General features: G+C 37.8%; 1 protein-coding gene across 1 annotated transcript in view; it reads left to right on the forward strand.

Moving 5' to 3' along the window:
- Positions 1-26,043, forward strand: part of CNTNAP2 (contactin associated protein 2) — a 1,202,777-nt gene that overhangs the window by 339,923 nt on the left and 836,811 nt on the right. The window contains exon 2 of the mRNA XM_075493725.1: positions 23,295-23,405. Coding sequence (XP_075349840.1) covers positions 23,295-23,405 — 111 coding nt within the window. The remainder of the gene's footprint in view (positions 1-23,294; positions 23,406-26,043) is intronic.

The following is a 26,043-nucleotide window of genomic DNA, read 5'->3' on the forward strand; positions in this document are numbered from 1 at the left end:
TCTTGCAACTAGAAATGGTAGATACAGAAATAACGAAAGGGTTGTTTAAATGCTTTCCTCCAAAAGAGCCTTTTTTTTTTTTTTTTTTTTTTTGAATTGCAAATAAGAAGTTATGAACAGCTCTTTCATTAAGCAGCTAGTTAGGGACTTCTAACCCAATTAAGGATTTGGATTTTTGCTGATTATGATTTTCTTTCTTTCTTAAGATAGAGATAAATTAACCCAGATGACTTAGCAGGTGAACAGGCAAAACAGACAATTAGTAAATGCATTAGAATGGAAAGATCCAGAAAGAACAAAGATTCTTCCATCGCCATTTAAAAGCCAAAAGACATGATAGGGGGAAAAAAGCAGCCCACGTTATTTAAATTCTCACATTATTTAAAAAAAGGAGGGGGAGGGGTGTTGTGGGCTTTTTTATTCTTCAACATCCATTACCTATTAAAGGTGACTAACTTCAAATACAGTGTTTTCTCTGTTTGGTAAAGATAATAGTTTTCGCAGTGTAAAGGCGAACTAGAATATGCTGACTTTAAAGTGTTTTGATTTTTAGATCTACTCAGTTTTGTAGGATTTCTTGTTCCTTTTCTGTGTTTCCATCTGCAGCCATCATTTTACTCCTGACTGGGTTGGGGCTCCCATCAAGGAGGAGCTCTGCCTTTCATTGGAAGAGTTGCACTATCCAAGTTTCTGTCTTTCTTGATGTGACTTGCTGCTTAAGATGTTGCTAAAGTTACCCAAATGTTGGCAGGTTGGCACTCTTGAGCTTGTGCTGTTCTTTGGATAATTCTTACTATTAATAGTCCTAGTGGCCTCTCATTTTCTGAAACCCCCATATTGATTCCATCAAATCAAAACAAACATTTGTTTTCCTTAAATAAAATTATTGACTCTCATGGAGCTCAGAGATTTATGGACCTATCAAACTACATTTATTAAGTCATTTTCTCTTATGACTGTAACTTATTTCCACTGAGGTTCTCTGTTTTGTTGATTTATATCCCGTGTGAGTTTCTTTCACTAAAATGTCTCTACTTCTTTTGCTCCTTAATCATTTTTGTGTCTTTGCTTTCTATTCTAGCTTGGCTTCATATCTCATCGACTTTTTTTTTATTATTATTATCCCCCCCACCCCCCCGCCTCCCTTCTTTCCCCAACACTTCTACTCCCATCTGACCCATTTATGGTGATTATTTTACTGATACCCTCTTAAGCACTTCTGGTTGAATTCTAAAGTTTTCAGTCCAGCTTTCCAGGACTGAGTTTAGAACAAACAGCATTTCCATTTTGAGTTTTGTATATGTTTAAGTAAACAACAAATTACTCTGTTTGCATTGGTCTTCCATCTCATACTTAATCACCAGTGCATTGTTTTATGTTTTTCCTACAACATCCTTAAAAATCACTTTTCACATTTTATCTTTGTGGGCTGTGAATGTTGGTGGTTTTATTAACTAGATGTCGGTACAGAGATCATGAAAAAAACAATTTTCATTGGTACAGACTCGTCTTGCTCATGCGTCCTCTAACGTTTTTAACATTCTTCTTTCTGCATAATTTCTTTCATACTAGCTGTCAGTTTTTGCCATTATGTGAGGCATCTAGCCAATGGATTTTTGTGCTCTACAAATCCAGTGCAAATAAGGGAAAAATCAGATGATGATCAGTTTCCATGTCAAAGATTCTTACAAATGCATTCAGTAATATTACACTGTCATGTGGGACAATAGAACATAGGAAATAGATTTTAAAATATTAGTAATAATCTTAACATTATAATAATTTACAGATTTTTTTGATCATGTAAATAAGTTGCTACTAAATACTGAATGCTTATCTAGCATCTATGAAAGCCAAGCTCTGCTAACATTTCCATGAAAACGTGTTTTATCTTTCCTTGGTTTGAACAAGCAGTGGGAGGGAGCACTAGAGGGAGCTTTTACCCATATACATGTGTGTTGTCAAGGGCAGAAAGGATTAAAACCAGTTCTTACAGCTGCCTGTAATGAATCACGAGTGCGTAACAGTGGTATGTTATCAGTGGATTATGTCTTTTTGAAATTTTATTTTTTAATTATGGAAGCTAATGAGTTGGGGGGAAAGCCTGCCTCTGGCTTTCAAGCAGTAGAACAAGTTCTTGTATTCAGTAGTTCTCTCTTGCAGTCTTATCCTTCTGCCTTCTACCCATTATATTCCTTTTCTAATTCTCCTGGCGGAGTTCTAGTAAATAATACTTTATCCATATCAATCTTTCTCCATATCTTGCAAGTGACAAAGTTTTTCAGCTTCTTGTGATTTTTTTTTAGTTCTCACTTTTTTAGAAAAAATGGTGCATAATGGAAAAAAAAATAGCATCGTGGTGAAGCTCAACCAGCGTCTCATGAGTCTCCAGAGTCCTTTAGGTTGTCTTAGGCCAATAGAACACCCTTGGGGCTTAATTCTGTCATGACTATGAGGAAACATGTGCAGCTAGGAATCCTGAACAAAAAGTTTGCTATCTGCCTTACAATTGTAACTCACTTGCAAGTATGCCCTATTGCTCCCTTCTCTGTCCTGTCCACAGAGAATGTGAATTTTAATGCCTAGTTGATTCCACCATCATCCCCCTCCCCTGCTCCCTGCAGTTCTCTAGCACATACCAGGAGATACTTTTACTTCCAAGGATGCCTGGTATGATATGTACTGAACTGCCTCGGATAGTTAATTACTATCTTGGAAGTTTTAACTTTGTCAGTGTTACCCAACCCTTATGCATAGAAAATTTTTTGCTGATAATTTATTCCTCACTTATTCAGTGCTTTTCTTTTGCACTGCTTGCAAGGGTACTAGCTGTAATGAAACAATGTCTTCATGGTGTTGAAACAACATTGATTTCATAAGACTTAGTAAACAGGAATTATCAATTAGTACCTCTAAACTTAGAGGCTATAACTGTATTAATAATATTATTCTGAGCTTATTAGCTCAACTGTTGTTGGTCTGTTTCCTGCTTACACTTGTTCTGCCTTCCATTTTCCCTTACATAGAAGGCATTTTCCTTGTATCCACAGGCAAATATAACAAACTATCATAAAGACTGGTCAGAATTGAAAAGCAGGATAGTGAGCTAATTGCTACGTGATCATGACTGAAAACTAATATTGGCACCAGGCTCAAATCTGCTCTCATTACACTTCTTTATCTGAAGTGCTGTCTTCCCCTGAAGTCAATTAGGATGCTTTGGTATTGCAGTCAGAATTCGATGCTCTTTGTCTTCCAGTATGGCTGCGGAGAGGACACTTTTCCGAACATGCAGTATATCCATTCATAAACTTAGTCTAGAAGCTGAAAGCAATCAACCTGGCTTTGGTACAACAGGGAAATATCTCCAACTATTTTCCTTATACAGTCTCTGAGCAGGTGATGTGTTTTGTGAGGCACCTGTTGAGAATAAGCATTTTCTCTTGATAAAATGAAAGCATATAAGTTAGGCTGTCTCTCATATTGTTTTTCTGGAAGTTGAAATTTCTATATGAAATGCTGCATGGAATCTGTGCCACAGTCAATATACTATCACATTAAGACACAGAAGGAAATTGATTAGCGGAGAGTGATTTGCCTTGGTTGAAATGGAAATCCCAAGCTCTAATTTTTTCAGGTAAAACTGCAGCCAGTGCTGTCATTCAAAAGACCATAGATAGTGATAATAGGAGTCTCTTTATACATTTATATGTATTGAAATTATTTTATGAATGGTGGCTGATGGCTGACCCTTCCCCCTAAACACAAGTATACACAGACACCTGCAGGGAATAGTGAAGTCCCCCCATTGCACCAAATGTAGAGAATTCCACCAAAAAAAAATTTCTTGTTTTATATGGAGGTAGCAAAAACTCTGATATCTTGATGGCAAAAATTGTTCCTGGGGTTTTTGAAATATGGTTACCCGACACCCCCTAGAACCCTTAAGGAAAAATTTCTACAACAGTTTCAAGTTTGGAACAAATTTTGAAGAGAGGTGACCTGAACACAGTGTAACTGTTACATCCTTCTGCCGTTCTTGTGACTCGGGAAGAAGTGCATGTCGTATTCTTGGTATTCCTTCTAAGGTTGCAAATGGCTTCCAGTGTTTCATGCAATTACTGCCAATGTTTCTGAGGTACAAAATGGGAGGATGGGCGTCATGAGTTGGAACCAGTGACCTGGAAATTATATTTCAGGCCTAATACCCTGCATATCGCTCAATGATTAGCCTTTTCTTTCCTAAACATTAAATGAATGCTAAATGCTTTTTCACCCCAATAAATCAGTTTTCATAAGTGCTACCTAGGTTTGATTTTTCTGGGTGTTCTTGCTGCCTGTACTGAAGTACGGTATGTTTCTTATCTAAATGATTTGAACACCTGTATTTTACCATTATCACATCAAAAAACCTAAGTATTTATGTTGATGACCAGATATTAGCTGAGAAATAACAAGAATTCAAGAAACATGTGTCAGAGCTGGCTCACAGAGTAACAAACAGATCGACAACTCTATTTCCACATCGTATTACAAATAACAAAATAGATACGACATGGTGAATTCTTGTGCTACCAGGATACAAAAGGTAATTCAGTGCATGTGAATTAAGAGTAATGTAAAATACAACATATAAATATATTTTAAATCAATATTTTTATTTGAAAACAAGAGGCGTTTTTCATTAAAATACCTCTAATAAGGAATTAGCAGCTGGGGCAGTAAAACATACCTACACTCAGAGAGTTTCAAGAATGGTTTGGACTTTTGCAGCAGAGAACTCTCTTAATGAACTTAGATTTGCAGTCAGGATAATGCAATAGTGGGGCAATACCTTCTTCCATGATTTAAATAATATGGAATGCCTTTATATCAGCTATTCAGATACGACATACCATCTTCTTTTATTTGAAATAAGGTACCAATTATGTTCATTAGTTATTTAGCAAGGGTTTTTCTCTAACTTCTTGCCTGTGGAAACTTCTGTCAGTCCTGAAGGTTTTTCTTGTACTATTTTCCTGACTCTTTTTTTTTTTAAATCTGTTTTTCCCAATACTACATGTGAGACCTCTAAGCATGAGGTTTAATTAATAGGTCTTCATTTATGATTGCTGAGCATCAAGTATGGTGGGCCTAAAAATTGAAATTCCTCTTGAGAATTTTGGCATAAGGTATGCCACAATTTCATATTCTTTTAGCAAGATGTGAAAACCAACTTGAAAATAACTGCAGTCCTTTTCTTAAGTGGATATTATGTGTGGATATCGCATTTATAATAACAAAACATCAGTGTTCCTTTGCTTATGTATTTCCTATGTTGATTTTTTCCTATTTGATTTCAAGCTATCCTAAGATGCCCATATGATGGGCCATAAAATTCACTGCAAGTTTTACTTAAATGTTTATTGCAAACCTGATTTTCTGTATAAGAACAGAAATGGCGGAAAAACTTGCAAATTTTTGCTTAGAGTAATGAAAATCAGAATTACGCTGTCCTATTTGTGGTCCTCCTTATTTTTCTTGTCAATAATGTTTTACTTGTACATATATACAGGATGAAAAGCACCTATGTGTATGTGCATGTGTTTCCAGTGTGTATTGTCAACCAAACTGAAAGATGCATGGATGCTGGAAAAGGCTCATTAATCAAACAGATGTAGTTTCAGTAATTATGAAATCTCCCTATTAAGCAGAAGCAGTAAGTCATTAAAATATGTTCTCTGGCCCTTTGGCTAAGATCAAGCATAGAATATCTTCTCATTAGGATAATGGAGTTCAATAAAATGATATTCTATCATTCTCCATAAGGGAGCAAAATGGAACTTTTTGGTTAACTGCAATCACTTAGTCATTCATTTTATCTTCCTCCAATCTAGTTCATTCACTTATAAGAGAAAATTAATTCTTCACACATTTAGCCTACTATCCTGGCAAACTGCATTGAACATAAAAGTTAACTTTGTAAATTAAATTAAGGGTGGCTTAATGAAATCAATCCTGAGAATAAAATGAACGGAAGTGAGAAGTATTTGGTTTTCCTTTTTTTTTTTTTTGTGGATTTTTTTTTTTTTAATTCAGGAAGCTATTAATAAATACAAATTCAGTTTGTTAAATTTAAGAAGAATTTATTGAGGAAAATCAGCGGTTCATGACATAAATCAGTTGAATTTTTTTGTCATTGTCTTTTTCACTTGAATTTCATTTATACTGATTATTTCCTATTTATTTTCAACACCTTCTGACTTCATTTTTCTGGGAACTAAATACCTTAATTATGCATACTTAATTGGATGTATCTTCATAAGTCGTTTAAGGATTCAGAAGTGCGACAGAAAAAACAAGCTTTAAAGGCACCATTTTATGTGGCATACGATCTTAGAAATTACATTATAGCAGATTTTCCTTATTCTGACTGGATGTCCTTCATTCACAGTTGAATGAAAGGTTTGAATAGTTTTACTTTTTGCTTCAAGCTTTTTGGTGATCTTTACCCAGAGTAATTCTGGATAAGTAGTGGTGAAGTAATCTACTCATCTGTAAAAGGGCAAGGCATAGTATCTTCAGTGCATTGTGTAGGTTATTTGAGGTTTGATGAAAACTTTCAGATCTTGTTAGAGGCTTAAATATGAGACTGTCTTATTGCAAAGCAGCATTATCGCTGTGTTTATGGTAATTGACATCACAGCATGTTTAAAGTTCCCATCATGATATTGAATATGCAGATGTGAAGATAAATCATAATGCTTTGGTGAAAGTATGTTGTTGCTGCTGGAATGAGCAATTTAAAATGGTTGCTTGAAATGTAGAATAATGTGCGAATTCAGGATAGTTGTCATACTCACTATTAAAAGTTCGCATTAGAAGTAGCTCGCCATAGAAATGAATAGTGAATCCTCCAATTCAGGCACTGGTTTTATCAAATGGTGCTGGATCCTGGATTTGCAGCCCCAGCTCAAACTTGAAGAATTGCTGTCTAGAGTAGGCAAGTAAAACATTTTCCTGGCTTCCCTGAGGTGTCTATCATCTCCTGACATGCAGCTATTCAGTTAGCTCATCTGTGCTCATTAGAGGGGGACTGAACTAAGCTCAAGCCTTGTCAATGTTCTTTGCTTACTGAAAGGACAGCATAATTAGGTTTCTTCCCATTTATTTTATGGAGGAGGAATGCTGTCTGAATTCCACGTTTCATTCTAGTGGGACCCCAAGAGGCTGTGTCAAGGATAGACAAAAGCTAGACCTTCACAGCTTTGTTCTGGGTGTGAATATTATACTGAAGACAGGGAGTTAAAACTTGAAGTAGAAAGCTGACTACGTAGATTTTATTTGACAGATTAATTTGGTGTTCTTTAGATGCCCTTGAATAGATTTGTAAAAAACACTTAATGCTTGTACACTGCATTTAGTCAACATTTTTGGCATGAACTTGTGTGGTGTTTCTGACAAGTGACGTAAAGTCAACTCTCTGATATTTGATTGTTAAGCGGTGTGGTGGGTTGACCCTGGCCAGCTGCCGGACACCCCCACCTAGCTGCTCCCTCATTCCCCTCCTCAGCGGGACAGGGGAGAAAATAAGGTGAAGAAGCTCGTGGATCAAGATAAAGACAGGGAGATCACTTGCCAATTACCTTGTGGGCAAAACAGATTTCACTTGGGGAAAATGAATTTAATTTACTGCCAATTAAAATAGAGTCGGATGGTGCAAAAAAACCCCAAAACACCTTCCCCCTGACCTCTACCCCTCTTTTCCCAGGCTCAACTTCCCTTTTTCACTTCTGACTCCTCTGCCTCCCTTCAGAGCGGTGCAGGGGGGACACGGCATGGGGGGCTGTGGTCAGTCCACACCAGCTCCTCTCTGCCGCCCCTGCCCTCTCACGCTGTTCCCCTGCTCCAGCGTGGGCTCTCCACAGGCCGCAGCTCCCTCGGGAGATACTCACCTGCTCCGGCAGGGGCTCTCCACAGGCCACAGTTCCCTCAGGAGATATCCACAGGCTCCAGCGTGGGGTCTCCACAGGCCGCAGTTCCCTCAGGAGATCTCCACCTGCTCCGGCAGGGGCTCTCCAGGGGAGTCTCTGCGGGGCGGGGACGGCTGGGGGACGGGGACAGCTGGAGCCCTCCTGCTCTCCCCCCGTGGCTTGCAGGGCTGTTTCTCACTCTTTTTCCCTCACCCCTCACTGCCGGGCAGCGTTCTGCCAGTGTTTTGCTGGCCACAGTGCCAGCAGCCCCCCTACCAAGAACTGGGCAACTGCAGCCAGTAGAACTGGAAAGTTCTATGGATGATGCTTCATTGCTGTATACATGTATTCACAGAATCACAGAATCGTATAGGTTGGAAAAGACCTTTAAGAGCATCAAGTCCAACCATAAACCTAACACTACCAAGACAACCACTATACCATGTCCCTAAGCACCTCAGCCAAACGTCTTTTAAATACTTCCAGGGATGGTGACTCAACCACTTCCCTGGGCAGCCTCTTCCAATGCTTGATAACCCTTTCAGTGAAGAAATTTTTCCTAATATCCATTCTAAACCTCCCCTGGTGCAACTTGAGGCCGTTTCCTCTTATCCTATCACTTGTTACCTGGGAGAAGAGACCAACCCCCACCTCTCTACAACCTCCTTTCAGGTAGTTGTAGAGAGCAATAAGGTCTCCCCTCAGCCTCCTTTTCTCCAGGCTAAACAACCCCAGTTCCCTCAGCCGTTCCTCATAAGACTTGTGCTCTAGACCCTTCACCAGCTTCGTTGCCCTTCTCTGGACACGCTCCAGCACCTCAATGTCCCTCTTGTAGTGAGGGGCCCAAAACTGAACAGAGTATTCAAGGTGCGGCCTCACCAGTGCCGAGTACAGGGGCACGATCACTTCCCTAATCCTGCTGGCCACACTATTTTTGATACAAGCCAGGATGCCATTGGCTTTCTTGGCCGCCTGGGCACACTGCTGGCTCATATTCAGCTGGCTGTCGACCAGCACCCCCAGGTCCCTTTTCCGCCGGGCAGCTTTCCAGCCACTCTTCCCCAAGCCTGTAGCGTTGCATGGGGTTGTTGTGACCCAAGTGCAGGACCTTGCACTTGGCTTTGTTGAACCCCATACAATTGACCTTGGCCCATCGATCCAGCCTGTCCAGGTCCCTCCGTAGAGCCTTCCTACCCTCAAGCAGATCAACACTCCTGCACAACTTGGTGTCGTCTGCAAACTTACTGAGGGTGCACTTGATCCCCTTTGTCCAGATCACTGATAAAGATATTAAACAGAACTGGCCCCAACACAGAGCCCTGGGGAACACCACTTGTGACCAGCTGCCAACTGGAGTAAACTCCATTCACCACCACTCTTTGGGCCCAGCCATCCAGCCAGTTCTTTACCCAGCAAAGCGTACACCCGTCCAAGCCATGAGCAGTTTCTCCAGGAGAGTGCTGTGGGAAACAGTGCCAAAGGCTTTACTGAAGTCTAGATAGTGACATCTTTCATATGTATTTACAACAGGTATCCTTCATTTTGAACACAATGGGAATTCATGATTCAGAAAAAGGTAGTAAACGGTAATGTTTGGAACTTAATATTCAGATACCTGATTAAAATTGGAGGGAATGGGCTATAGTTATAAGTCACCTTCATTTTTCAGATATGCTAATTTAACTGTGCTGTTTTCCTTGGTTGACATGTTAAACATGTAGCAATAATAAGGTTTTACCAAGCATAATTACCAAGTACTCTTGGCTTTAAAATGCCTCAGTAGTACCCGTGCATGATAATGAGGATACAATAATAGACGGTGCTATTGTCAACACCATTTGCATTTGATAATTAGAAAAAAACAACAATTTATATTCAAAAATTCTACACGAAGAGCAGGATAAGCTGGACAGCTAAGGCTGTTGTAAAACATATTGGCTTGGATTTCCATAGCACATTAAAATAAGGCAGGTCTGATAATTTAAATCAGCAAGAGAAATGCAGTGACATATCCTATCTAAAAATCTGTCTTACAAAACCATATATATAGCATCCTCCCAGCCAGCTTTTAAGACAGTGAATTACATTACTATTGTTTTTAATGAGTGTTTCTAAGTCAAGAGTTTCTGATGAGACAAAAAGGAAATGTGGAAAAAGAAATGGCTCTTGGGCCATTGTAATGACATTTGCTGTTACTTGAAGACATTTTTTTATTTATTTATTTTTTAGGAACATGTTAAGTTACCTGGAGTTATTATAACTAGTCTTCACAGCAAAAGGGAACAATGGTACAGTAACCCTCCTCTTGATTAAGCCCCTTTAAAATTGATTTTGATCCCCATTAATTTCAGAACTGGGTTTCCTACTTGGTGTTTTCTTCTGCTCTAACAGAAGCTTTCCTCCTCTCGTCACACTAATGCACCAGACAAGCATGAGTAAGGCAATAAGCTGTTTTACTGTGTATGGCAAAACGGATTTGTTTGAGGATGCTCAGTTCCTTCAAAAGCAGGTGAATTTTGCCTGGGGCAATGCAAAGACTGAATGTAGGAGTTAGTGCAGCACCATCCTTCCATCCTTTCTCTTCAGTTCCTATTAGCATGACAGAACCATTAAGATCTGAATCAGCAACACTGATCAACACAGACAGTAGATGTCCTTTGACTTGCATCTTATAGTCTGGTCAGAAATGATTTTTCAGTTAACTAGCTCTTTGGAAATGTTGATACAGTCTGTTTGTTTTGTACAGGAGAATACAAACACATTTTAGCTTTTTGGGGGGAAGAAGCAAAATTTATTTAGTCACAATGTACTTTATCTATTTTAAGGACCTGTTCTCTGGTACATCTCCTGTGATGCTCTTAGGACAGAGAAGCCTATGAGAGAAGCCTTTTCTGACAGTACTAGCGCTTCAAGAGAGGAAACGCAACCAGAAAGTAAAACTAAGATGAGTGTGGAGTACTCTATGAAAACACATTGTTGGGGCCTTCTACGGCTGTTGTGTTTATCTTAATGTTTTATTTAACATAATGACTTGCTCAGGTATTCTGTGAAATATCTGTGGACGTTATTGTGTCTTTTTGATTGGATGTCGCTGTATTAACACAAAACCCAGACACCACTATACAATGATTGCTTGTCATCTTTTCCTCTCTTATGTCCCCTTCAAGCCAAATGATAAAAATAATTCACGCGTGTTAGACATCTAACTACTTTTTCTTCCTTAAAAATGAAAGAACAAGTACCAAATAAGAAGCAGAACACATGGTAACTTGCTTCGTAAAATTGTACCTCCAGCTGTATCCCACATGTCATTGACCAGACAGGACAGACAGGAAATAAATAAGAATAAAGTAATATAATTCCTTCTTCTAAATAAAATCTGAGCTATTATAAAATTTGGATATTCATTTTCCTGATCAAGTGCACAAACCATGGCACTTAATCGCACTTAAAATTGTTTGAATTCAGCGTCTGGCTGTGCAATTGTTTGATATTGCTTCTTGTGTTCATTCTAAGGATTAATAAAAGCTGGCATTGGCTTTCCTTGCATTGGAATTTCATTCCCTTTTAAAAAGAACGTAGAAGGACCTGCAACACGTCAAATTTGTATCTCTTCACAACAAATTTGTATCTCTTCACAATAATGAAAAAACTATTATTGACTTTTTTCTTTTTTTCCCTTTTTTTTTTTTTGTCCCCCTCTGCTAAGATTTTATTGTCTCCAGTGACTGTAGAACTAACAGCTAGGGTTTGGGCACACCTTGGAATTAAAATGGAATTAAAAACTGGTTGGCATCTCAAAACTGGACATCACTCTTTTGACTGATACGTCTGGCTTTAGCTATCCTCAGTTAGAAAAGAGTTGACCTGTCAGACATATGGATATTTAAAAATGTTTGCTATTTTCTTCTGATGAGATTAAATCACTTAGTTTAAACGTTGACTTTACTCCCAAGTTTTACTTCTAGAAAACTGGGAATCCAAGCAGATTGACAAGGAGTTTGCTTGTGGTGCTGGTTGCCCTGCCCTGTGTCAGCAACAGGAGTCCTATAAATACTTTATGACTGTGAGTCAAATATTCTCATCTTTCCAACTTGCAAGTTTATCATAAAGAAAAACGTTCTGTTCAGCTTCAGATATACAAATTTATGGAAATCTTGATCTGTTCTTATCATACAGGTGTGATATTTCCTTTAGTCTCTAGGGAAATAATGATGCTGTCTTTAATTATTAAATTATATTTAATAATGGTATGATATAGCACTTTCAGACCTTGGGGAATAAGGTAAAATGTATCCACAAAATGTGTGTTCTATGAAACTACAGCCCTAAACTGACTTGTTCCTCGTGCTGTTGCCCCAGTGTGCTTAAGGATGCTAAACACTTAGTGGAATCAACTTGTAGATTTTGTACTGGCATATGAAAATGTTTGTTAGCTTGCTCTGATTTACATTTTGTTTCTTCAAGGTATTAGTGTAAGAGATTTGGGCCTCTAATGTCAAAATTCACAGCCACCTTACATAATTGGTTTGAGTTTCCCGGTACATATAACAAGCCTCTGAGAATACTGCTTCTCACAGGCTGGTTGTAACACAGCTTGCTCTTTTCAATCTACAATACAGAGATAAGTTCAGAAATGTAAACTATGTTCACGTTTTCCTATTATCCAGTGTTCCCCAATTTCTTTTTTGTTGTTGTTGTTGTTTTTCCTTTCCTATCCACAGTTCTATTCTTCAAAATTTGCCTAAGATTTTGGCCCTAAAAAACCAAAATTATATCAGCAAATTCTGGAAGCTTATCTTATGTTTTTGGGAAATCGAATCAAGACCAACATGATCTTAAATGTATGCCTAGATGAATGCAACAGTAAGGAGAAAAATCAAAAGTATTTCTTCTTTTACCTGCTAAAATATCTTTTTAGGAACATGTTGTTGATACTTTCAGTGAAATCAATGTATTATGACAATTTAATTTATAGGGTCACTTGATAGTTCTTTGGAAACATGGAAAAGAGCACTCTCTTAACAAAAGAGTTTGCAAAATGCAATCAGAGCTAATCCTCCCATGCTTCAGTGATAGGAACTGAGAAAGCACGCCTTTTATACTTAGTTGGAGAGGGGGACGAAAGCGTCAAATAGAAGGAAAGCTTCAAATAGAAGAGGAAGGAAACCACGGTTAGACCTTATTTGTCTTTTTCTCTCAGGAAAAACATAATCTGTCAGTATAATACAATTTAATTCATAGATGATGCACTTCTTGGTTTTTGCTTCTATCATCACTTCTAACAGTAGGCAACTGATAAACAGCCAACTAATAGCTTCTACTATAAATATGACGTATCTGTTTTCTCCAAAGGGGAGATGAAAATAAACAACAATGCACAAACTTGGAATTAATAATGCCTTTGGAAAAAATCCTGAGTTTAAGCTTAAGTGATGTTTACTTTCTGCTGTACAAATTGAAAAACAATTCTCTGCTGCATTTTGCATACCCTGTTAATTTCTATTTTTTCTCTTCTAATCAAATGTGGAATGTGCTTTACATGCTTCATGGTATTAAATATTTTGTCTGTCTGGTAGGAGCAGAGTTTCCTCCCTAGCCATATAGGGAAAGGTTAGCTTTCTAATATAAAAGGCATTCAGACAGGAATCTGCAGCTTTTGCTCTGAGTTAACTTTATTATGAGACTTCTGTCAAGCATCTTAACCAATCTGTAAGTGGGTAGGTAAAAATATTTTATTATCTCTTACGAGGTTAACTTCCTTAATTTTTTTAAACGATTTGATGTCCATAGTGGTAGGTTCTATACAGCAAGCTTAAAATATCTTTATTCTGTACCTGCGCTATATTGTTCTGAGAGTTAATATTTGGCTTTCGGTGGGCGTGCTTTTATATTGAAGTGCCCAGCAATTTTAAAGTCCCTTACTGGCTGTTTGATCTTGCTTAAATTAGGTTAAACCTGGAATAACAGTTATGAATTCAGAAGATTTATGTTGATATAAAACTGCTAAAAGGACCATGAAAATAAGTATGTATTGTGAAGAAAAAATTACATGTTTTCTTCTTGTTAAAGATAAAAGCTTAATTTCAGAGATGAAAACCTGCTAAAGCAATGATGAAAAGTTAAACTGACTGGTTAAAACGTTATTCAGGAAACTAGTTAGTATGAGTTATTGTCTTATCCCTGGGTCCTGAAAAATGAACAAAACAAACAAACAAACAAAAAATTCCCCACAAAACCCCACACCAAACAACCAAACAAAAGATACTTGTTGACGCAAGGTTGACTGAGGAAGAACATAGTCTAGATATTTGGCAAATGTATTTTAAGCTAAATGAGACTTGACAAGATAAATTACGAAGATTTTCAGTGTTTTCTCTCCTCCAGCCTTGTGGGTTCCTCTGCTCTCTGCTCTAAAATTTTTTATGTGACTTGACTCCAGGCTTCTCCGTACTTAATTCGGATAGGTACCAGTCTGTGAAAAATCATACCTGCCTGCAAATATACTTAAGAAGGAGCTTCGTTCACTGTAACATCCTCCAAAACATTCAGGTATTTCCAGTAGTGCAAAGGTGAAGCAGTATATTTACGTGTCAGAAGGTTAAAACCTGAAGAGGCATCTGAGGATTGGATATACAAAAATATTCATGAATTTTACTTTGCATAGAGTTGATAGTCTATTATTGCTTATGCACTAAGGACAGTTTAATGAAATCCCAAGTATACAACCAGACTGATTCTATTCCAGATGCAATTGACCCGAGTTATTTTTTAAAAACTGAGCAAATAAGATGGCGTGTTTCTCGTACAACTTTTCCAGTTGTGTAGGGTGCAAAGCAGCTTATAAATTTGTTCATAAAAGATACCGCGTGATGGTGTGAACACTTGCCAGATTCTCAGTGGACTCTGGAATGCTCTGCAGACCCTAAAGGAAACCAAAAGCAATCCATATGTGTTTTTGTTCTAAAGTTGTGTAAAAACTTCCTCTGTCCAGTCTTTTCCAGTAAAAAAAAAAAACAAAACCCACAACCTAAAACCAAGAAACCAGCCAAAACCCTGCAAAAACCTTACTGTAGGTATAACTTAGAGACAATACAAAGAATGTATTTATTTTTAAATAATTCAAAATTGAATGCTAATAAATAATAAAATAAGACATAAGTTTAATTTTAAGGACCCCTGTTCTTCCCAAATGTAAAATACTAAAGAAAAAATACATTGTTGTAAGTTCAGGATTTAAAATATTCACACTTTCCTTAAAAATTGAAGTGCACAAATTTTGGGTACAGTTTTCTATTTTTTCCTTTGTGAAATGTTGAAATTTTGAAAAATCTGAATTTCAAGAGGCCGCTTTGTACACTTTTATACTTGTAATGATTCCAAACTGAATAATTTAATTAAAAAATAAATCCTAATCTCTCTGGTTAAATTGTAGATCGCAGTAATTAATTATGTTTACTTTAAACCTTTGCTCATTTTCAGTAAAGACAGAAACATGGAGAGTACCGTGGAACGTGTTTGCCATTTGATGAATGGCAGCGCAGCCAGAAGCGTCTGATAGTACTCATATACTGTTGCACATTTGTGCTATTGTTATGATATTACCATTTCCAGTGTTTTCCAGGAGTGCTTACAAATGTTTATTAATAAATCCTCAAAACAAGAAAGTTTTCTTATTTATTAGTAACCCAGTCCTTGGATGGAATAGGGTGCTAATTTATAGGAGTCAAAACATGTAGGCGTACCATGACCTTTGGGATTAATAAGGCTTTGGCTATTCTGAAAACTAGTTAATAGGTATCAGAAACAAAGTTCAGGTAAAAAGATGCTTTGGAAAATCTCATAAAGTACTATTCGTCTTTGGGCATCCAAACTTATTTTTAGAAATGTGGCCCTGGTAGCGCATCCAGTGTTGCCAAAGACTAATTCCTGAATTGGAACCAGAACGAAGAAACAGGCCTGACTGCCTGTGCTCCGCTGTGAGCAAAGTAACCGCCATAAAAAACATTACCTGAGACTTGTTCCTTTCCTTACAGGTATCTATAGAAAGACTTGAAATAAACCTCAGAGCAAGTAACCTTGAACAGTAAGGGTTCTGTGGAGACCACTAAATTAATGTAATTTATGGCTTCACCTTGGAGGGGGAAAAACAGCTGCTACGTTTTCTTCCTTTTCAGCAGCAGCCACCCTTTTGAGCAATAATGTGTTATCTCGATGGTATGCAACTTGAAGTGGAATATGAAACATCCCAGGCAATCAATATGAGCTGCTCTAATCTTTTATATTACAGCTGAGCTCCAGAGATACTTACAGAAAAGCTTCAGTTAGACTTGGACTCATTTGCTCATGAAGCTGAATGTGAACTTGGCTCTGTAGCAGTCTGTCAGGACTGTCCTGTGAAATGTCAGTCACGTGGGGAAGCTGCAGAGTTCTGCAATATGGAAAGAGCACTATGCTCACAAGAGCACAGCGAGAAATAACAGATCAAAGCAATGGAGGCCAGTAGAAATAGCAAACAAGAAGCTAAATGAGGCTTGTGTAAGACTTACATTGACTTTCTGACATGCAAATAGGAATGGTAACTGGGAAAGTAACGGTTGTGTGTGCAGAGTATTACCCTGTTTGCACAGGTGGAGTGTGGACAGCTCTGTTGTGGCTTAAGGTATTTAATTAGTGGGTTGGTTTTCGTTACCCTTCTGATGTAAGCATTGTACAAAAGGAGTCCCACTTAGGACAGAAAAGAGTAAAAAATGAAGCTTCCGCTCTACCATTCATCACCCTATCTAGTTGATAAAGTGGTCCAAGGAATTTGCTGGGGAGTAAAGTTAGCTTTTTATCTTAAAAAAACCCAAAAAACCCTACCAAACAAAAAACCCCAACCAATATATGGGGGATTTTTTTTTAATTATCTCTTACAGTCAAGAAAAACACAACAGAACATGCATAAGGGACAAGGTTATTGAACCACCCCAAATGTGCCAAAGGCTGATACATTTGGCAAATACACCTGACAGGCAAGTATTTCCTTTCCCCATAAGAGAAGGTCTTCCTTGATAAGCTCTTTACTGATTTCTTGCTGACTTAAGAACTTAGAGCATGAGGTGTACCTTGCCTGGCATTTGCCAGCCATTACCATCAGTATTTATTGTTTTCATTAGTGGCCCTTCTGAGGACTAAGGAAAGGGCTTCTCCAGCAACATTGCCATCACACTTGATGAGAGGTTCGGCTAGAGGTTTATCATACTGAGCAACAGGCTTGTGACACAGGGCCGAGGTTGCTTTTCTTGTCATTGAAATTAAACCTGTGATAGGCTGTCCGCAATAACACCTGCTTCTAAGTTTCATTTTTTTTAAAGGGGTTACTGTTGACCATGAGCTGCTTTGTAGCATCTCTTGCTTTTTGGTTAGTATCACTTTAAAAGTTCATTTGAAACAGTGCATAAAATCTTCTAGCAATTCATGCTATTTATTCTTACTCTTTTGGGGGGGACAGTCTTGTGAATTAAACACGGTGGATTCTAGCGTTCATTTTGGATTATAAAACCTGCCTATGCAATATGAAAAGTAAGGCTGTCTCAGCATACTAATATGCTGCAGTCCAAAACAGCTGCATTAATATTCCTGTTGGTTGTCATTGGAGATATGCCAATTCCTATACGTATTTATCCACGTTCCAGAGTGCCCTTGCAGTCTCATGACTACTTTTCACAAGTGCTTGGTGGCTTATACTTTCTCTTCAGCACGCTACAGAGAAATCACTCTACATATTCAAATTGGAGGAGAAAAATGTGTTTAGGATAACTAGCATTTAGCACACAGTACAAATTAAACCCAGATGATATGATTCTCTCCCTTGCTCGCCAACATTTACATGAGAATTCATATTTTAAAACAGGAGTCTTTTGCATTACAAGTAAAGATTAAAAGTTGCTTTAAACTTTTTTTCCTTGCACTTGACAGGCATTTTTTTATAATTAATGAGTTGGATATACTGGTAATAATTAAGATTTTGGGGTTTGTATTGTAAATGTTCTGTTTATACAGTGAAAATGTTGTGTAAAACAGAAATGGTTAAGACTTTTTTTTTGGTCAGAAAGCCATGGCTTTGTGTATTTCTTGGCTGAGATTTTTTTTTTTTAATGCTACTTCAGATTGACTCATCTGTTTCATATTCTGCTAGCAATTAATTGTGGCTAGTTTGGACTCAGAATACAATATTGATATTGCAGTCATTTGCCTTTTTGCATCTAAGTTGATCAGCTTTCGAGTTCTTCATTTCTAACATACACATATGGGGCTTTTTTTAGTAAAGTTGTTATTGGCAGCATGTTTACGTCTTGGAGCTAGTATCCTACAGCAAAATTATGATAATGGGTTATAATTTGATAGGAAATCTTGACTGAAGATTTTGAAGAAGGAGGGGTGAATTTGTGGATTTTGGGTTTGGTATTTTTTTAAAGGTCTGTTCCTCAGTGCACACTGGACCATAATAATGGAAAAGCCTTTGCTCTTCAAAAGCATTCTTAGGAAGTCACCATCACCTATTTCTGATCAGTAGTATTTATCACTATCCAAATATTTTTCTTTTTTAGAAGCACTGTATATATCTCAGCTCTCTTTTTACTTTCCTGACAGGATCTTTGCAAGAGCTTCTGAGAGATCCTCCAATGCATCTTCAAATTATTAATAAAAACCACCTGTGACTATAAATGCATATTCTTCCCATTTCTTAACATTTCTAAATGTAGTAGTTTGTATGCATTCTAACCTACTGGCAGATAGAAATGGCAAGAAAATACAGATGAACTGCAGATTGTCTTTTTCATCTACTCAGGCTACTTTGATAAGATACATCAGCAACTTTACAGGTGACCTGTTTATTGATCAGGATGCTAAGCGTTTGAACAGGCTTTTGTGAAGTGAAGCATCGAGTTTTTTTACTCTGCCCACCAAAAATCGTTGAAGTCACTGGTATAGTGAGGATTAAGCTTTAACAACCTCTGGGGTTGATAAATCATGAGTTTGTGTGTATATGGTCTGCTTTGTGCCTACAATCAAGGCCTGTCCCTTCAAATAGTCTGGTCTGTATTCCCCAAATAGTTCATGGGCTAACTAAGTGGGAATTAAAGCAATTGCAGGCAAAGTAGAAGACAGCCCTTTTTTAGTCTATCCAGCATGATGGGTAGACTATATAAATGAACTATAAATAGACTGTAAAACAGGAAAGGACAGGTATCCTTTCCTGTTTTTGTTGAGTGTGAACACCAGAACATACGAGAGGCGGCACTTGGTAGGACAAAAGATCCATCTCACTTGGTATCTGTTTTCCAGTAGCCAGGTGCCTGAGTAAGCATGTAAGAACAGAGCAAGTGCATAGCAGTCTTTAGGTCTCGAGGAATTTGAAGCTTGTGGATTGCAGAGGTTTTGTATTTGTATTTAATGACATTAGGTCACCTTTCTTCCATTTATCTAATTATTTGAATCTCAAGGAAACTTGTTTCTGATGGACGTACACTGTAATTTCTCTCTGAATAGGGAAGTCAGAGTAGCAAATGTCATCATACCTATGACAAAGTTATTGGTTCTTTCTATCTGAACAGAATGGAGTGGAGTGGAAGTGTGGTTTTGCTTCAGGAAGTTAACATTTAAATGGACCTAAGCTGGCTTGGATGTTAATACATCACTGAGATAAATGGTATGGAGGAGAGTTTATTTCTTTGCTGCTACGATGCTGGCAGGAGAGTGTGCTCTGTAATTGATTAACAGGGCACAGTACATTGACTTATATGGGGAAAGCTATTATATCTCAGTAACAGGAAGGTATATATGATTCTGGTTTTAGTAAGTAAAAAATTGGATTCTGCAGGAAATAACTAAAACTGCTGAAAGAACCAAAGGTTCCCAAGGATTTTTTTTCCTCTTAAATCCATGGCATAACAGCATTTCATGTTATGAAGGAAGTTTAAATAGTGCAATATATTTAGTGGAACTTTCATACAGGGCTAGAAATATTAGCTTATGTAAGCAGTCTGTTAACTTTTGTTCTATTGGACCTAAAGTCATGAGTTATTGATGAGATTTAATATCTTTTTTAACATCTATTCATTTGAATTATAATCCTTCCCTATAATTCATACACATTTAAGGTGAATTTCCTATATTTTGAAGCCTAAATGAGTGGGCAGGTTGGGGTGTGTTTGGAGTGTTTAGACAATGACAAAGTGAGGAATTTTTGGTTTTATTCTTTAGCTTATTAGTTGGCATCCCAAAACAGGGATAGGAAGCGAATGCAGTTCTAAAGAACAGTGAAGGAAAACTGTATCAACTCTGTTTGGTTTTTCTGCCCCCCACCCTCCCAGTATTAGTGATTCCAACCAAACTAAGAAAGCAGAGGTTCAGATTCAATACTTGAAAAGCACATATGCACCAAATGAGGCACATTCATGACTGTCTGTAAAAATTGTGACCGCAGTGGCAAGTACAGAGTGATACTCCCTGTGGGATTTTTTTTTTATTTTTGTACTATGTCAAGCTTCTCTGTCTTATTCTTTTGAATCCAAGAGGATGGATTAGTGAAGCAGGGAGACAAGACCAGCTATACGGGGGGATGATGATTTAGAAGCTAGTACTCCTTCCAAACAAGTTTTTCCATATTTCCTTTTGCATAGCTTCATCAATAGTAGCACCAATATAGTAGCTGTCAAAATAAAAGGAGATTTTCTCAGTCGCTACTGGGATCAGTAAAAGAATAGAAGCTCAAATGAGCTTCTACTATTTGGAGAGATTTTTTTCAGCTGTCATGTAGTTTCTGAACACACTGTCTAAAATCCAGGTTTATTTTTTTGTTGCAGAAATTAAGGTTTTGGTCACATTTTATCCCTTTTTAAAAGCTTTTTTTTGTTGTGATTTAGGATAGCTCTTTTGTTTCACAAGGTTTTTTTAGAATATCGTGACCAATAGTCTCCCATTATATTCAGTAATTAATTGCAGAAGTAGCAAACATTTTTGTAGCTAAATCTTTCTATTCCTATTATTCTTCCATAAATATGCAGGCTTTTCTCTCCACCCCACACCCCAGTATGAAACTATGGCTGGGGGAAAATTGTATAAACCTAACAATTTGCTTTGAAAAATATACTTAAAAAAACCCCCAGGAAACTGAACAATGGTGCATGGTCAACCTTAGCTCTTATTATTAATGAGAATATATTTTTTTCCTTAACAGTAAATATCATGCAAGATAAGCGTAGGAAAATGCTATAAAAAGATTTTTTAACGTATTTTTAAAATATTTCTGATTGTGTGTTCTGCTTTTAAATGTTTCATTCCATTTTTACCTAGACAACAGAATTAATGACAAATGACTTCAAATCTCTAGCTAGGTAACACTAATAATGTGGCAGCGAGAGCAGTTTGCTAGCAGTCTTTAAGTTGAAAACTGATTTTTATGAACTACCAAAAATACACTATAGATGAAGAAACCCATGAGAAAAACTTTGTCAAGTAACTGTTTTTCTGTGATTGTGACGTTTAGGGCAAAATTTGTAATGAGCACTTCAATCTACTCATTTTTATTCTTAAGTCTAACCTTGTTAGAGGACCTATTTTGAAATAATAGCAGCCTGGCACCCAAGATCTTAAAACGTAGGCCTTTGCCCCATGCTGTACCCCTGCTGCCAGAGAGAGGTCCTGTGCGACCCGGTGTGCTGCTTGGGAGGTGTGATGTGAGCACAAGGCACTGCGCCCATCAGGCTGCAGGCTTCTGACCAAACGTGCTGTGGCTGCAGCCAAAGCAGCGGGAGGAGGGGAATCGATCCTTCGGTTTTGTGGTGTAAACAATAATGCTTGAAACTATTTATCTTCCCTTGTCAAAATTCCATCATTAAATAGCATTGTAGTGAACTTTAAAGTCATTGGAACTGTCCTTTAATTCAGTGCAAAGCAATTGCCCTTTTCTCTTGCCTGGGCTTTTATGCTGGTATGAATTTTGTTTTCTCCCTTAACAAACTCTCAGAGATTTGTGAAGGAAACTTATTTATTTTGTTAAATGTCAAAGTGCTGATTCATGAATGAATTTTCTTCTGTATTTATGTGCTTCAGTTTCTATTGCTGTGAAAGTAATTTTATTTTTCATTACATGAGACTGGAAATTTTAGGAGACCTACATTATAAATGTCTTGATTCAGTCACAATCCTTCCCCTCCCCCCCAAAGTTCCTCTTTTGAGGGTAGTATTAATTCAGTCTCCATGTGTGATCCAGTCTGACCAAATCACCATTTTCTAATTGTACCAAAACTATGTGGTGTGGCTGAGCGTTAAATATTCTGCCTACCAGGGGTGGTCTAATGCTTTTAGATACATAAATTCAGGGTGCTTCCACATATAGCAGAGCCTGTGTTGCAATGCGTGTGTTTAAAAAGATCAGTCAACCTGACTGGTGTAGGTTACTTTTTTTTTAGGTTGTACCTGAACTGTAAATGAGTAATTTAATCTACGTATTCCACCCATCTGTTGAAATAACTGAGGAAAAACTAGAACAAAGGGCAGTACGTTAACTATCTAAGCATTTCAAAAATCAAAAGCCAGTTCCCTTCATTCTAATTTACATAACTTCATACAACAGCAGGAGATTTGTTTTAAACTTTTTTCTTCATTAGAAAGGCAAAGATTCTGATTTTGTATTTTTCCATCTTAGATGCTAATACCAAGTTAATCTTTGTTATACTGAGTAAAATAGAAGTGAAGTGCTCAAATGGATTATAGAGATTATAGTTTTTAAAAAAAATCTGTTAATTTTTTCAGTAAATCTGTAATATGTGATAATTCATAGGCATTTATTAATGTACCCTAATTTATTTTCTTTTTAAAATATTAGGTTATCAGCACTTCTATTGCATAACTGAAAGTTTATATCTTATCTACTTCTTATGAAGCTTTCATGTTAATACTTTTCTTTAGCACTGCATTTCCATGTCACCAAAAACATTCCAGATATATCAGGGCAAGCTTTTTTGTTCATTTGTAGTATCCCTAAAGAGAGTGGTGGCCCATGGTTAGGCATTAGCATTACCTAATTTTGTTCTTTGTTGAAGTCTTTATTTCCTCATGTTGAGGTGTGTGTCTGTGTTTGTTTTCTTGTGGGTTTGGGGGTGGGTTTTTTGTTTGTTTTTTGTTGGTTTTTCGTTTGTTTGCTTTGCTGAAATGTTGGGATATATCCACATGCATTCCAGGTGTACAAAAATAACAAGGCTGTGCTATTACCCAAAAGAAAAATAAAGGGCACATTGCCACTTAATATGAATAATTAAGAGCATAAAGTGAATCTGTTTTCTTGTGTTTCAGAAAAGTGTGATGAACCTCTGGTCTCAGCATTACCCCACTCCTCCTTCAGCAGTTCATCATCTATGACAAGCAGCTATGTGCCAGGGTATGCCAAGTTAAACAAGAGAGGAGGTAAGGGGCGCTTTCTACCTTAACATTCAGATGTTTCAGGAAAAAACGATGAATTATATTTTTAATATGAAAATGCTTTTTATGTAAAATATTATTGCTTATGTTTGTTTTAACAAAGTTTTAGCTGACAGACTGCTTTTGTAAATGGAATGAATTTCTATTTCATTGTATGTGACAGTAATTGCACTCCGTTGTACCGCAGGGAGAAATAACACTACTAATAACATGTAGCAGCATGGGCCAAATGCCTAATGTCTGTGGAGTCAAACGGTATGGTTGTATAATTGACTTCAGTTAAAAGGGCATACCTGTGTTCATCGGGTAAATGAGCATTTGCAAGGTCATGGTTGTTGGAGCAAAACTAAACAGCTTTGATGTGCTTTGTTGATTTAACTTGTTTCCCACCTTAGCAATGACTGCTGTCATTCAGTTTTTTCTAGCACCACAGGAACTTTGCCTTTTCCATCTATTTCTGTAATGCAATGAGGTGTTGTTCAGAAGTAACAAAGCTACCTCAATTTTAGTGGTTGGAAGAATAGGTGCGTAAGTTTGATGGTCTACCTGGTCTAATTATATCCTTAGATCTAGGCAAATTTACTTTGCGGTCTGAACACAAGTCTTTTACCTTCACTCACAGGAATTTTCATGGCTTTCCTTGGGATTTCTAGATGTCTGTATATAAACTATTTTGATATCGATCTCTAAATTAATTTCACAGGAATGATACATTTAAACATGAAACTTTAGATTAACAGAAAATTAGTATTCTGAATACTATTGATTTTTTTTTTTCTAAATAGTACCAATCTAAAAGTCCTAAAATCTAAAATTTCACAGATTCTTGTGAATCAATACCAAAATTTTATCTTTCTCCCAAAATACATGTCAAGGGTATAATGAATTGACTTAATGAACCTAGAATTTAGAAGTACTTTCACTGTAAGGATAAAGAAGAGAGAGCAAGTAACTGGTGCCTCAATCTTCAAAATCCTGAAGATCTATAATAATGGCAAAACACCAGACTTGTAGAAGGTTGGCTTATTTGCACTGCTCCTTTATTTTTCCTGCTCCTGCAGGAGTTATATTGCTCTTCCCTGGATACCATATTCTGCCTCCTAAAAAAACCCAAAAAACATTGAAACAAAAGTGACAGTCTTTTGTCTTTGGATGTTTATAAACAAAATCTGAAATACTATCAAATGGTGGAACACTCTGCAGGTTAAAAACGGAATTTGTTGCATCAAAATTATAGCCTAGGCTGCCCATGTTTTCCACCAATTTTTTTATACCACTGTTTATGCAGCTTCCGAGTCAAAAAAAAAAACCCACCTTGTGAGCAAAGCCATGAATTTACTGTTAACCTAACTGTAATCTTAATCAAAGAATAATTATTGGCCTACCTATTACTACAAAGAAAGAAAGAAAGAAAAGAAAAAATACTGTTAGGGAGAAAAGTCGCAGTAATAGACTATACATGCATACTTCCTTGTGTCTATCCATTTCCCTGGTGTTACGCTCCTGCTGTCACAGCTCCTCTGAGTCTTATGGTGGATGACTCTAGCTGGGGTGAGGGCTATGGTGCATTGTCAGTGGCCCAGACTCTTTACTGGGAAGAGAACACAGATGGATGAGTCAAGACCTGCTGGTCAAACTAAAGGGCAGGAAGGAAATGCACAGGCAGTGGAAGCAGGGACAGGTATCCTGGGTAGAGTATAGGGATGTTGCCTGCTTGTCTAGGGATGGGGTTGGGAAGGCCAAGGGTGGCTGGAGCTGAACTTGGCAAGGGACACAAAGAATAATAAGAAGGGCTTCTACAGGTATGTCAGCCAGAAAAAGAAGGTCAAAGAAAGTGTACCCCCCTGATGAACACGACTGGTAAACTGATAACAACAGACGAGGAGACGACTGAGGTACTCAACAACTGTTTTGCCTCAGTCTTCACTGGCAATCTCTCTTCCCACACCTCTCAAGTGTATGGACCTCAAGGCAGGGACTGGGGGAGCAAAGCCCCTCCCACTGTAAGGGAAGATCAGGTTTGTGACCACCTGAGGAACCTGAACATACATAAGTCTATGGGGCCTGATGAGGTGCATCCTAGAATTCTGAGGGAATTGGCTGATGTAGTTGCCAGGCCACTCTCAATGATATTTGAAAAGTCATAGCAGTCAGGTGAAGTCCCTGGTGACTGGAAGAAAGGAAACATTGTGCCCATTTTTAAAAAGGGTAGAAAGGATGACCCTGGGAACTACCGACCCGTCAGCCTCACCTCTGTGCCTGGGAAGATCAGGGGACAAGGGAAAAGCAATGGATGTCATCTGTCTGGACTTCCGTAAGGCCTTTGACACAGTCCCCCACGACATCCTTCTCTCTAAATTGGAGAGGTATGGATTTGTTGGATGGACTGTTCAGTGGGTAAGGAATTGGCTGGATGGTCGTGTCCAGAGAGTAGTGGTCATTGGCTCAATGTCCAGATGGAGGCCAGTGGTAAGTGGTGTCCCACAGGTGTCTGTGTTCAGACCAGTACTGTTTAATATGTTCATCAACGACATAGATAGTGGGATCGAGTGCACCCTCAGCAAATTGGCAGACTACACCAAACTGAGTGGTGCAGTTGACACGCCTGAGGGATGGGATGCTA

This window comes from Mycteria americana, chromosome 2 (genome assembly GCF_035582795.1).
Source record: "Mycteria americana isolate JAX WOST 10 ecotype Jacksonville Zoo and Gardens chromosome 2, USCA_MyAme_1.0, whole genome shotgun sequence".
NCBI classification, from domain to species: domain Eukaryota; kingdom Metazoa; phylum Chordata; class Aves; order Ciconiiformes; family Ciconiidae; genus Mycteria; species Mycteria americana.